At 49.4% G+C, this 13,858-nt stretch overlaps 2 protein-coding genes and 1 long non-coding RNA gene across 4 annotated transcripts in view; 1 reads left to right on the top strand and 2 right to left on the bottom strand.

Annotated features, from left to right (window-relative positions):
- Positions 1-878: 878 nt before the first annotated feature.
- NPFF (neuropeptide FF-amide peptide precursor) lies at positions 879-12,525 on the bottom strand. Of its 2 annotated transcripts, none has more exons than XM_066258588.1 (3): positions 12,399-12,525; positions 1,190-1,473; positions 879-1,076 (listed from the first exon to the last, which is right to left on the bottom strand). In XM_066258588.1, the coding sequence occupies exons 2-3, from the start codon at positions 1,420-1,422 to the stop codon at positions 959-961; spliced, it is 351 nt and encodes a 116-aa protein (XP_066114685.1). In that variant the 5' UTR covers positions 1,423-1,473; positions 12,399-12,525; the 3' UTR covers positions 879-958. The 2 variants fall into 2 exon arrangements, with proteins under 2 accessions (XP_066114685.1, XP_066114686.1); XM_066258589.1 differs by lacking the exon at positions 12,399-12,525 and adding an exon at positions 1,541-1,657 and having other exon boundaries at positions 1,190-1,311.
- LOC136324975 (uncharacterized) lies at positions 8,586-12,266 on the top strand. Its single transcript, XR_010729171.1, has 2 exons — positions 8,586-8,660; positions 9,005-12,266. It is a non-coding gene; the product is annotated as an uncharacterized lncRNA (long non-coding RNA).
- LOC136324969 (cyclic AMP-dependent transcription factor ATF-7) overlaps positions 9,769-13,858 on the bottom strand; it is a 140,418-nt gene continuing 136,328 nt past the window's right edge. Inside the window, exon 13 of the mRNA XM_066258561.1 lies at positions 9,769-12,734. Within this exon, the coding sequence (XP_066114658.1) occupies positions 12,517-12,734 (218 nt within the window). The 3' untranslated portion in view covers positions 9,769-12,516. The remainder of the gene's footprint in view (positions 12,735-13,858) is intronic.

The following is a 13,858-nucleotide window of genomic DNA, read 5'->3' as shown; positions in this document are numbered from 1 at the left end:
TTTATTTATTTTATTTTTAAAATTATTTTATTTATTCATTTTTAGAGAGGAGAGAGAGAGAGAGAGAGAGAGAGAGAGAAGGGGGAGGAGCTGGAAGCATCCACTCCCATATGTGCCTTGACCAGGCAAGCCCAGGGTTTCGAACCGGCGACCTCAGCATTTCCAGGTTGACGCTTTATCCACTGCGCCACCACAGGTCAGGCTCCTTGAATTTTTAAACCCTGCTCTTTTTTTTTTTTTTCTTTTTGTATTTTTCCGAAGCTGGAAACGGGGAGAGACAGACAGACTCCCGCATGTGCCCGACTGGGATCCACCCGGCACGCCCACCAGGGGGCGACGCTCTGCCCACCAGGGGGCGATGCTCTGCCCCTCCGGGGCTTCGCTCTATTGCGACCAGAGCCACTCTAGTGCCTGGGGCAGAGGCCAAGGAGCCATCCCCAGCGCCCGGGCCATCTTTGCTCCAATGGAGCCTCGCTGCAGGAGGGGAAGAGAGACAGAGAGGAAGGAGAGGGGGAGGGGTGGAGAAGCAGATGGGCGCTTCTCCTGTGTGTCCTGGCCGGGAATCGAACCCGGGACCCCTTGCACGCCAGGCCGACGCTCAACCACTGAGCCAACCGGCCAGGGTTAAACCCTGCTCTTTCTGTTCCCGAGTAGTTGATGGCAGAGGTCCGTGGTGCATCACCTCTCTTGTGCTCCTGTGCTTTGTTCCCCATGCCCCCTTGTCTGCGTGTCTGGTGGCAGGAGGCAAGTGCAGTGACTTCTGGGAACCCCACCACCTGTGTTCTAGGGAGTTTGGTGGAGATGGAGGGGCTGTGGTTCTTGCCCTGGGCTCCCTCTCAGCACCTTCAAGTCTTAGACACAAGACACTGGGGTTCAGAAGTCAGGCAGCTTTATTTGAGGGAGCACATGGCACTTCTGGGTGAGGGCCTTGCATGCAAATGTATCAAGGGATGACATGTCACTTCTTTCCAAAGCGCTGAGGGGCAGCCAGACTCCAGAATGGGGAGCTCAACCCCTCCCCAGCTCGAGGACTCAGAGGCTTGTTGCTCCAGGAGCCCTGGGTGTTTCTGCCAAACCTTAGTAGGAAAGATCCATTCTCAGCTGTAGGTCCTCTCAGGCCCCCTCCTCCAGTGCCCTCCCTCCCCTCTCCCTTTGACCCCTGCCTTACCTGTGTCCCTTTGGGACTCACCTCTGGGGCTGAAACAGGAAGTTTGGGCTCCTGCCGGATCTCTGCATGGCCTGGAGCAGGGAGAGCAAGAGTGACCCGGGGGTGCCGGCATCCTGCAGTAGGTGGGGTCCGGTGTCTTCCTCCTGTGTTACAGGGACGTCCAGGAGGGAAGATGGGCAAAGACTTTGGACATTCAGGTTACTCCAGAAAGGATGTAGCTTCCAGTGGCAAGTTATAGGAGGCTGAGGAGCCATCTCCTCGGATGTGAGGACCTAGTGAAGACCCTGGCCACTGGAGTGTTGAACCTAGAGCACAAACCTGAGCTGAGGTAGAGGGAAGAAATGGTGACATGGGGAGGGGGTGCTAACTTACCGCGAAGATCTGATCTCCATTCTGGCCCTGTGGTCCCTCAGCGCGGCCCCAGTCTGTTATTAAAAGCAGCACCACCAGCAGCACTGTTGCCTGCCTGGAATCCATGTTGTCATCTGCCTTCCTACAGCCACATCTTCCTCTTATACCTACTGTCCCCCTGTCCCCCACCCCCACAGCAGCCTGGGGGGGAATCTAGAGCAGGCAATGGAAATGCACTGCTCCATTAAGAGCCCTTGGGGTCCCCTCCCATGGCCCCTCCTGAACTTCCTGCTCTCAGCCTCCAGCCCCAGCCTCTAAGCCTGGAGTTACAGACATTATTAGATGCATAAATCCTGTCTCCAGAGCTCAAGAAGCATCATTAATTGCAGATGCTTTGTCAGAGCCAGGCCCTGGGGGGCCTTTAAGAACCCCATTCCCTCAACAGGTTGGAAAGCTCCAATTGATCACCTCCTCTCTTTTCTAACTTGTAGAATAAAAACATAAAAGTCCTGTCAGGAAGAGCTAGGTATTGTGTCCTGGAACAGAAGAATTAGGAAGAACCAGGGTCAGAGTAGGCTAGGATGATCTGGCCTGGTCCCTCTTCTGACGGGCTGTACACAGGGTCCCCCAGCTCACTCACTCCCCTGCATATGTGCCTCTTGAAGGGTTACAAATGGAGCCACTACTCTGAGATTTGCCTGTGGATAGAAAAGTGAGATACAGAAGGAAACTAAAAGAAAGTGGGGAGTTCACAAAAAGTGTGGATTGCTTTGTCTTTGTAGACGGACCCCATGTTCACTAGAGCAGTGGTCCCCGGTACCGGTCCGCAGAAAACGAATAAATAACTTACATTATTTCCGTTTTATTTATATTTAAGTCTGAATGATGTTTTATTTTTTAAAAATGACCAGATCCCTCTGTTATATCCATCTAAGACTCACTTTTGATGCTTGTCGTGGTCACGTGATACATTTATCCGTCCCACCCTAAAGGCTGGTCTGTGAAAATATCTTCTGACATTAAACCAGTCTGTGGCCCAAAAAAGTTTGGGGACCACTGCACTCAAGAGCACTGCTTAGGAACTGCCTCACCTGGGCCTGGAAAGCCATCCTCTGCAGCTGAGGGACTGCTGCCACCCTGTGGCCGCAGCTCCACACTGCCAGGCCCAGCCATTTCCCTTTCCCGAAAAGAGCTCTGGAAGGTCAGGTGGATGGAGGTTCCTAAGTGCCTGATTCTAAGGAGTCCCAGAAAATCAGGGCCAGGATACTAGGGTTGGACTATCATTTTGTCCACTTCCCTGTAGCCACCCCTGCCTCTGCCTCTTGACCAGGCAAGCCCTCTGACCTACTATAGCAGAGTACTAGAATCCAGCCTTAGAAAAAAAATATCTGCCTCTCAGGAAGGGATCCTTCAAATAATCTGGTGCCCCCTTCTCTTCTCATCCTAAGACCCCTGTCTCAGCATGCCCACCCGAGTGGATCTGCAGCCCATCCTGGAGAGGGGCCATGATGAGGAGCCTGTGAATCAGCCTTGGGCAAGCGGTTTACCTCTCTAAACTGCAATTTCTTTACCTAAACACGGCAACATTAAAAGGAACTACTTCCTAGAGTGAGCTACTTGAGATACTTTTGGTTATCCATTCAATACAGGATCCGACAAAAAGCAAGTGTCCTCAAAACGTTAGCTGTGAGGAGCCCTACACACCCAAGTCCCGGGAACTTACCTCTCCTGAGTCTGGACAGATTTATCCTTGCACTGAGCTGGTTTCCGTCTCCTTGTGCCTCCACCAGGGGGTCTTAGTTTGCCCCATTAAGTCTCACAGAACACCTCTCGATTTTTTCATGTATGCAAGCCTTTTGCAGGTTTGAAGACATTTCATTCTTTTACCCTTTAATCGTTTTTTTGTTCGAGAGGAAGTATCCCCCTCTTTAAAGTATTTATAAACCAATTTGTACTTTGGGTAAGTAGATTAGAGCAGGGTTTTTTTGTTTTGTTCTGATTTTTATTGAGAGGCAGGAAGGCAGAGAGACAGATCCACCCAGCAAGCCCCCTACAGGGTGATGCTCTGCCTATCTGGGGCTGCTGCTTTGTTGCTCAGCAACTAAACTATTTTAGCAACTGAAGCAAGGCCATAGAGCCATCCTCAGTGTCCAGGGACAACTTACTCAAACCATTCAAGCCATGGCTGTGGGAAGGGAAGGTGGGGGGGGAAGCAGATGGTTGCTTCTCCTGTGTGCCCTGACCAGGAATCAAACCTGTGACTTCCACATGCCTGGCTGACGCTCTAGTGCTGAGCCAACTGGCCAGGGCCTAGAGTGGGTTTTGATTTCGATATTCTAGATACTACATTCCTATTAATGCAGCCTAAGCTAGGGTGAACCTTTCTGTAAGCTTTGGCTCACAGCTAGTCCCAAGCATAGAACCTGACATTCATCATTACATCTTGTAGTTTCACTACTTTTAAAAAAAATTCATTTCAGAGGGGAGAGAGAGAGTTAGTAAGAGTGAGTGAGAGAAGGGGGGAGGAGCAGGAAGCGTCAACTCCCAAATGTGCCTTGACCAGGCAAGCCCAGGGTTTCAAACCGGTGACCTTCAGTGTTCCAGGTCAACACTTTATCCACTGCTCCACCACAGGTCCGGCTCACCACTTCTTAAATGGGAGTATTAAGACCATAGTAGATGGTTCTTCTGTGGGAAATGCATCCTGCCCCACAGTGAGGTCCTTGTGTTCCTATCTGACAGAAGTCCAGAGGAGCAGAGGGCACTGAAAAGAGTGGCTCTGGGATCAGACAAAAATCAGTTTTAATCAGCTCTTGGCACTTCACTGTGTGCCTTGGGCAAGTGTTTTAACCTAAACCTCCCTTCAGCATTAATAAAATAAGTCAACTGCTCCTGTTATCAAGAGGTTGCTGCAAACAGTAAGTGACACAAAGCATTTAGCTTTCCATCTAGCACAGAGCAGGCACTCAATACATGCCTGCTGCTCTCCCTCCACTAGTTCTCTGCTCCCCAAGTGCAGCACTATCTGAGTCTGCAATAAGAAGTTGATCTAGCTGGATATCTATGTCCAGGATGGAGGTGACTGGTCTCTCTTCTGGCTGGTGGTTGAAATGGGTCAATTTTGTGACATGGAAGACTGCTCTGCCTTCAGTCACATCCCCACCTCCCAAACCCCTTAATCTTGGCTTTTCATATTTGGCTTTCAGTAACTTCATTTTTTTAAATGTTTATTTTATTGATTTTAGAGAGAGGAAGGGAGAGAGCAGGGTAAAGACAGGAACATCTGTTCCTGTACGTGCCGACTGGGGATTGAACCAGCGAAGACTGTGCTTCAGGATGACACTAACTCACCAAGCTATCTACTAGGCCCCGGCAGTGGTCGGCAAACTCATTAGTCAACAGAACCAGATATCAACAGTACGACTGAAATTTCTTTTGAAAGCCAAATGTTTTAAACTTAAACTATATAGGTAGGTACATTCCTTATTGAGGTAGCGCCTGCACATGGTATTTTGTGGAAGAGCCACACTCAAGGGGCCAAAGAGCCGCATGTGGCTCGCGAGCTGCGGTTTGCTGACCAGGGGAGGGCAGTAACTTCCTTTTGTACCCTTTTCTGGCCCCCTATATGACCCTGACCACTTAACAGTGAAGACCACCACTACCTTTCTTGCTCCTAAGGAGGCCGAGTATCCCTATTTCTTGTCAAACCAAACATCAGCCAGTTTCTTAGTTTCTCCCCTATTGGAGCAGGTCCCTCAGAGGGACCTGCTATCTCCTGGTCAAGTTCTTCCGCCTGGCCCACTCTCCACACATGTCATAATTATTAAGGAACACCCAGATGCAGTTAGTGCTGACTGCCCTACCCTTCTCATGCCTCCTTACTCCACATGGATCCTAAGCATTACCTCTTTGTCCTGAGAACTTGTTTACCTGCTTCAAGCCCCCGTACCCATATAACTCAGATATAGAAAGCTTCTCTTTTGATCTCCGCATTCCCCAGTCATGCTGGAAACTTCTTGAAGGTAGGGCATATATTTTTTGTTTTTAAAAAATTGTTAGGGCCCTGGCCAGTTGGCTCAGTGGTAGAGCGTCAGCCTGGCATGTGGAAGTCTCGGGATTGATTCCCAGCTAGGGCACACAGGAGAAGCGCTCATCTGCTTCTCCACCCCTCCCCCTCTCCTTCCTCTCTGTCTCTCTCTTCCCCTCTCGCAGCCAAGGCTCCATTGGAGCAAAGTTGGCCCGGGCACTGAGGATGGCTCCATGGCCTCTGCCTCAGGCACTAGAATGGCTCTGGTTGCAACAGAACGACGCCCCAGATGGGCAGAGCATCGCCCCCTGGTGGGCATGCCAGGTGGATCCCGGTCGAGCGCATGCGGGAGTCTGTCTGCCTCCCTGCTTCTAACTTCGGAAAAATACAAAACAAAACAAAACAAAACAAAATTGTTGGGAGGAGGTAGGGACAAAACACTGAAAGCTAGAACACATGCTTTCAAACACCATCCCATCCCCCATCCACATAAAGTACAGTCCTCTAGCGCGTGCTCCCATGATGCTGAGGGCCCTTGTCCCCAGGGCAGTGCACAGATCTGAGCCTGGCTCTGTGCCTTCTGTTGTGTTATGTAATTTAAATAAATGCCCCACCTTCTCTAGACTGTGTTTTCACTGCATAAAAAGGATAAGAATTCCGGCTCCATTTGTCCTAAGAAATGGGAGTGAGGAAATTCAAAGAGTGGATAATGGGACTTGTAGATGAGAGTATTGAAGCATCAGGCAAAACAGTGGTTCTTTTGATAGTTTAATGTTATATTTGCAGCATAAATAAGGCACAATATATGTCAGGGCAAAGGAGAGGGAGAAGGCATGGCTGGGAGGGTTACTGCTAAGTGGCGGGGGTGAGGAGGAGAAGGGACAGTTAGGGAGAATAGAGCGAAGCCTCTGCCTCAGTCCCATCCCAAGAGCCTGTGAGAGCCTGCTCACAGGGACTATGCTGAGTTGGGTGGAGGGGAAAGGGAGAAGATGATTTTGTAACAAAATTGCCTGTAGCACTGCATGCTTCCAAAGTCCACCACTGGGGACTGGGGAGACTCAGACCCACAGTGGAATTGCTTGATGAGATGGAGAGGCTTTGCTACATGTCAAAGATACACAGACAAGCAGAGATATAACCATAGATACACACTGCTTTCTTTTCAACAGATACTCATACTGTTTTCTTTTCAACAGGAGGCTACAGCCTCCATTGTTGGGCCTGGAGGCTCATCTCCCTGCCCAAAGATGTGTGTGTGTGTGTGTGTGTGAACAGGACAGCTAAAACTCCAGCTCGTCCTTCCTGTAACAAAGAACATGGAGTGACCAGTCTGCAAGGGAATATGGGAAGTACCTGTCCAGACCGATGCAGGACAGGACAGATTTCAGGGATAAGTAGGACAAACACAAATCTAGATTTTGAGATGAATGACATGGTTGTTGTTTTAATGGGGGTGAAGGGAGGAACTGGAGGAAATGGAAAAATACCTGTTAGTGCTAAGGCAGAGAATGGTACTTAAAATAGTCTTGACACCCTACAAGGATTTCCCAGATTGCCCCTAAGGCGATGGTTCTCAAATTTTAGTGTGTGTAAGAATCATTTGAGAGTGCTTGTTACAGCCCATCTCCAGAGTTTCTGATTCAATAGGTCGGGAGCAGAGCCCAAATGTGTAACAAGTTCCCAGATACTGGTGCTGCTCGTCCTGGACCAGGTTCTGAGAACCACTGCCCTAAGGGAAAGTCAATGAAACTAGAACTCAAAGCCATTTCTTAAAGTTTTTTTTTTTTTTTAAGATTTTATTTATTTATTATAGAGAAGGGGGGGGAGGAGCAGGAAGCATCAACTCCCATATGTGCCTTGACCAGGCAAACCCAGGGTTTTGAACCGGCAACCTCAGTATTTCCAGGTTGACGCTTTATCCACTGCGCCACCACAGGTCAGGCTCAAAGCCATTTCTTATAGCTGAATAATAACTCACCAGTAGTAGCTACTGCTGATAAGATATCTGTGCTACCAGCCCCCCATTAAAAAACAAACCCTAGCAGCTATAATACAAACCTGCATCTACACAGGACAGAGGCTGCCTTAACCTGCCCTACTCTCCCCATTCTGGGGTAGGACCTGACCCCAAAGAAAGGGTAGAAACGCCAGAGAGCAGCCACCTATGCTCACTCCTGCTAGCTCGGTACCCTGGGCGGGGGGAAGGGGAGAAGCAGTGGAGATTTAGGTCTGTCTGCACATGTGTGTTGTACATAGAAACAGATGCAGTTCTGTACTCTGAGGGTTGTGAGAAGTTGAGGATCCTCACGTGTCTTGTCCCTCAAACAAAGTCTAAAGAAAGAAAGAGCACATCAATAAAGGCATATGTGATACAGCTAGAAGGACTGGATTCTAAACAGACTTGTTATGAAATTAAAAAAATACATTTCCTCCCTCTGTATACAATGTACAATATTACAGGAAAATAATGATTTGATGATTGAGAGGGAGAACGTTTGGGGGGAGAGCGGTCTCAGGGCTAACACCATTAAAGGAGCCTCGCAGTGTGGAGCATGGAGACTCAGAAACCAGAGGAAGGATATCCTGATGTCACCTGGCGGTTCAGGTTGTGGACAGGGCATGGCTATGAATAAGCATCCCGTCAACCAGGATACATGGTGCTGGAGGGCAGTGAACCGGGAAAGGAGCCAAGAACAACACAATAGCATAGGGAAGGCAGTGAGGTGAGACTCAGGTCATCTCTTCTACCACCGCTGAGAGCATATGGTCTAGTGCTTAGGCCCCAAAAGAGTGGACACTGAAGGAAGCCAGGTATACAACCAACAGGGAAAGAGTCAAGATCCTACTTTTTCTAGTTTCCCCTAATTGTGGGGGAGGTTTTCTCAGAATTTTTAACTCTAAGGAAGCTATCAAGGGAATGGGGCAGAAAGTCTGCACACCAGACCTGGTTCTGGCCCCTTTCTCTATGGCCTTGGGGATCTAGAAGCTGTGTCTTTGGAGTGAAGTAAGAGGCCTGAGTCCTCTGTCCACTTAGAAGAGCCCCAAGGGCCCACACCCCCAGCCCCTTTCAGAGGGTGTCTTCCCTTAAGTCCCTAGAGAGGCCCTAGGCCAGGGGTCCCCAAACTTTTTACACAGGGGGCCAGTTCACTGTCCTTCAGACCATTGGAGGGCCGGACTATAAAAAAAAAACTATGAGCAAATCCCTATGCACACTGCACATATCTTATTTTAAAGTAAAAAAAACAAAACAAAACAGGAACAAATACAATATTTAAAATAAAGAACAAGTAAATTTAAATCAACTGAGCAGTATTTCAATGGGAACTATGCTCCTCTCACTGACCACCAATGAAAGAGGTGCCCCTTCCGGAAGTGCGGCGGGGGCCAGATAAATGGCCTCAGGGGGCCACATGCGGCCCATGGGCCGTAGTTTGGAGACCCCTGCCCTAGGCCTTAAGAAAGGCTAAGCAACGCCCTCCGTGTTTGATTCTGGTCCAGATGAGTCTGGAAGGCAAGAGCAATAGGGAACGACCACACGGCTGGCAGCAGTAACAAGGTCAGTGATGTCTCCTTGAATGAGAGAGGTGTCAGGGTAAGCAATTTCTCTGTCTTTTTAGAGACCGAGGACCAACTACAGAGCTGTCTGGCGTGGGGGCTCTGTCCTGCCCCTTCCTCGTCACTGCTGCTTTACTACTAAGGTTCTGCCAATGCCCCTCTTTTAGGCCACCAATACTAACTTCTCACTGATGAAAATGAGAATTAGACAGGGAGGTTAAGAAGTCAAATAAGACCCTCTACATAAAACAGCCACCCTACTCAGACTGACAGGGTTCAAGCCTCCTCCAGAGCCAGCAGTGAGGCAGGGCGTGGATGCAGTGACAAGCTCATCCTTACTTGAAAGACACTTGACTGAGGGAAGAAAAATAGTGAAGGTCTTATGAAGGCTCCTCAGGAGCCATAAACTCAGTCGAGCTTATGGGCAAGGCTGCTAGTGGGAAATCGGGATAAAAAAATGAAACAAAACGAAAGGAGGAGAAAAACCCTGGAAACAGCCGTCTAAAAAAAGCCCTGAGCACAAGTTACGGCTGTGAATTTTTAAAGGCAAGTGGACTCCTAGGAGGGGGCACCCTGCGTCTGGACCATCTGCCATGCCATTTGCTACTCTGAGTCACCTCAGGCTGTTCCTGTTGGGTCCCGGGTGGTAGAGGATGAGAAAACCAGGTTTTCTCTCCTTTCTCTTCACCAGGTGTAGCTTGTTCAGCACCAGCTCTGAAAAGCAGGAGGGGAAATTAAAAACAAGTGCAGTGGAACATGTCATCTGATGGGCTCACCAGTTAATCACTCTGAGGAGGCTGGAATCTTATAGCTTAGAACATTTCCTCATTCCCCTATCAGAGCCAACTTTGGAAGACAAAATACTAAAGGAAGCTGGGAGTTACTCTGTATGTATGTTTAAGATGGAAGTAGGGAGATGGAGAAAAGGACACTCTTGGCTTTGGCAGATGGCAAAAGGTGGCTCTGGGACAACTGGAAGGTTTCACACTGAAGAACTATGAAAGCTGATATATTCAGCCGCAGGCCGGGCTTGGGATTGTTTCTACGGCCCTGGTAGAAGTTGCATAGTTCAGAGCCAAAGGAAGATAGAAATCTTCTTGGGGAAGAAAGAAACAAGAGGGGTGAATTTATCCCTTTGTAACCCAGCTCTTAGATCAAGGGTCGGGAACCTTTTTGGCTGAGAGAGCCATGAATGCCACATATTTTAAAATGTAATTCCATGAGAGCCACACATCGACCCGTGTACGTACGCATTATCCAATAAAAATTTGGTGTTGTCCCAGAGGACAGCTGTGATTGGCTCCAGCCGCCCGCAACCATGAACATGAGCGGTAGGAAATGACTGGATTGGAATACATGAGAATGTTTTATATTTTTAATGTTATTTTTTTTATTAAAGATTTGTCTGCGAGCCAGATGCAGCCACCAAAAGAGCCACATCTGGCTCATGAGCCATAGGTTCCCGACTCATCTTAGAGTAAGAATGGTTGAGAGCAATAGTCGCCAATTTCCCAGACAGGATAGATCCTTCAATAAGCAGGGCTCCTCTGCTGAGATCAGTACTTCCTGCATTTGCCCCTCCCTGACCTCCCCCACCCAGCCTTCTACTGAAGAAAACCCTCTCAGGAAGCCTCAGAGTGCTGGCCTGGACTATGGAGAAGATTTAGGTGCCAGAGAGCAGAAAGGAGCTGAAGAAAGAAATGCTACAGAGTCAGAGACCTAGTGGCCCAGCTAAGAGCCTGTTGAAGGAAAGAAGGTAGATCCAGAGGGTGTGGACACTGTCAATGTAAGACCCTAGCTCAGAACAGAAGATAGATGTGTGAGACTGAGATGGAGGACAAGTGAGGGAGCTACATGACAGCCTTCATGGGGCTGCATCTGAACTAGTCACAGAGGAGAAAGGCCATAATGTGGCTGGGGATGAAAAGGGGGAGGCAGAAGCAGAAAGGTGACCAAAAGGAATATGTATGGTTTGGTCAGTCAACTTTTATAAAACATAAAAGAATCAATTCAGCCTGACCAGGCAGTGGTGCAGTGGATAGAGCATCGGACTGGGATGCAGAGTACCCGGGTTTGAAACCCCAAGGTCGCCGGCTTGAGTGCAGGCTCTTCTGGCTTAAGCACGGGCTCACCAGCTTGAGCATGGGGTCACTGGCTTGAGCGTGGTATCATGATCCCATGGTTGCTGGCTTGAGCCCAAGGTCACTGACTTGAGCAAGGGGTCACTCACTCTGCTGTAGCCCCCCGGTCAAGGCACATATGAGAAAGCAATCAATGAACAACTAAGGAGACAGAAGAGTCGCAATAAGAATTGATACTTCTCATCTCTCTCCCTTCCTGTCTGTCTGTCCCTATCTGTCTCTCTCCCTCTGTCATACACACACACACACACACAGACACACACACACACACACACACACACACTCAATTCCGTAACCTGATGGAACAAGCTTTCCTGTCCAACATGATGACTACACTGAAGGAGACGGAGCAGGGAGGAAAGGAGTCAGCCAGCAGGGCCTCCCACCCCCACTTCACTGCCAGGCCATACGTGATTAAGGCCACAGCTGAGGTTGCCACAGCTGAATGGCAGGTGGAAAAGACCCCACCACTAGACTGGGACAACTCAAGAGACAAAATGTGGTACCCAAATAGCTCTAGAAACAGATAAAAAAAGGATTATAACTCTTAGGGTTTTGTTTCTTTCTTTTTTTGGTTTTGTTTGCTTTGTTGTTTTTTTCTGTTGTTTTTTTTGTTTTGTTTTTTGGTAGAAGGTAGGGAGAAGGACTAAAGTTATGGAGGAGCTGGAAGGTACTACTTCATACATCAAAGGTAGCCTTATATTCTCCCTACATGAAAGTTTTGACTAGAATTTTGGAGGGGTAAAAAGGGAGAAGCAAGCAGCCAGTGGGACGTGAAGTCCTGAGTCCATGAGGGGCTGGGGCTGGGTGAGCAGGTAGTATGCCATCAGTCTAGCTCTCCCTACTAGCAGGAAGTGGCACGCTGCTAAGGAACAAGAGAACAGCAGTCATGGCTTAGTGGAAAGAGAGGGAACTGGGAAATCTCAAACCTAGAAGTGCCAGGGTTAGTGTTAAAAGAGAGAAGTACACGTCCACGGGCAAGAATGACTGATTATTCAGACCGTCTAGAAAGGCCATTGGCTATGGGGACATCAAACCTCCCCCCCCTTAGGGGATGATCTATGTGGCTCTGGGGCTGGGAGGCTCCTTAGTACAGGTGTCAACGTTCACGACCATGTGGCTGAAGAGAAAAGCCCCACATCTGTCCTTTACTTACAACACACAGTTTCCTCCCAGACTGCCATGTCCAAGGCAGACAGGAGGGGTAAGATGTTCTCTCTCTTGGCTCTCAGAAGGGCGAGCTCTGGCTGGGGACTTCTCCACCAGGGAAGGCATCATCTGCCAGCAGACTGGGACTGTGGAGTCATAATCACATGCGACTGCATCGGCATGCTCAGTTCTGTCCTTTGGCTGGCCATCTGAGTGAGGACTGAGGTGGCCACAGCTTCAGCTGCAGAGCGAACACTGAGGCCATTGCTAGCTGCTGTTGCTGAGCTGTGCTGAATCACAGGGGCTGGAGAACCCGTCGGCTCCGAGCTTTCCTTGGGGCTTTCTGCCAATGAAGGAGGGCAAAGAGCAGAGAGCAAGTGCTTAGAAGACAAAAGGGGACACAGGTGGGACTACCTTTTGCCATATTCAAAAGCAGACCAAAGGAAAAGGAAGTCCATCATTTTTTGGGGGGAGGGGGAGAAACTTCCTAGAATCTTGGCTTCTAAGCTCTGAAAGACCTAGAAAACATAAGTAAGCTGTAAGAAGAGAAGCAAGAACTAGAACAAATTAACCTACCTATTCTGATAAAGCGAATCCCCATGTTAATTATACTGTCTGGCTTCCACTTCTTTTTTTTTTTTTTTGTATTTTTCTGAAGCTGGAAACGGGGAGAGACAGTCAGACAGACTCCCGCATGTGCCCGACCGGGATCCACCCGGCACGCCCACCAGGGGCGACGCTCTGTCCACTAGGGGGCGATGCTCTGCCCCTCCGGGGCATCGCTCTGCCGCAACCAGAGCCACTCTAGCGCCTGGGGCAGAGGCCAAGGAGCCACCCCCAGCGCCCGGGCCATCCTTGCTCCAATGGAGCCTTGGCTGCGGGAGGGGAAGAGAGAGACAGAGAGGAAGGAGGGAAGGGGGGTGGAGAAGCAAATGGGCGCTTCTCCTATGTGCCCTGGCCAGGAATCGAACCCGGGTCCCCCGCACGCCAGGCCGCTGAGCCAACCGGCCAGGGCCTGGCTTCCACTTCTTGAATGTAGTTCATTACCCTTACTGGAACAGTTTTCGTCTTATTCATTTTTTTTTTTTTATTCGGTGAGAGTAGGGGAGGCAGAGAGACAGACTCCCACATGTGTCCCGACTGGGGGCCACCTGGCAAGCCCACTAGGGGTGATGCTCTGCCCCTCTGTTGCTTAGCAACCAAGCTCTTCTTAGCGCCTAAGGTGGAGGCCATGGAGCTATCCTCAGCACCCAGGGCCAGTTCCAGTTGAGCCATGGCTGGAGAGGAAGAGAGAAAGAGATAGATAGAGATAGAGAGAGAGAGAGAGAGAGAAGTGAGACTGGGAAGGGTGGAGAAGTAGATGAGCCCTTCTTCTGTGTGTCCTGACTGGGAATCAAACCTGGGATGTCCACATGCCTGGCCAACACTCTACCACTGAGCCAACCAGCCAGGGCCTCTTGTTCATAT

This window comes from Saccopteryx bilineata, chromosome 2 (assembly GCF_036850765.1).
Source record: "Saccopteryx bilineata isolate mSacBil1 chromosome 2, mSacBil1_pri_phased_curated, whole genome shotgun sequence".
NCBI lineage: Eukaryota > Metazoa > Chordata > Mammalia > Chiroptera > Emballonuridae > Saccopteryx > Saccopteryx bilineata.
Note: the sequence above shows the minus strand (reverse complement) of the source record. Positions and strands in the feature narration are given on the sequence as shown.

Bases quoted from the DNA above. Each gene is read 5' to 3' on its own strand.
- NPFF (XM_066258588.1), bottom strand. From the start codon at position 1,422: ATGGCTCCTCAGCCTCCTATAACTTGCCACTGGAAGCTACATCCTTTC. The intron at 1,077-1,189 runs GTGAGTCCCAAA...TTTCCTACTAAG, and splicing joins TTCCTGTTTCAGCCCCAGAG to GTTTGGCAGAAACACCCAGG.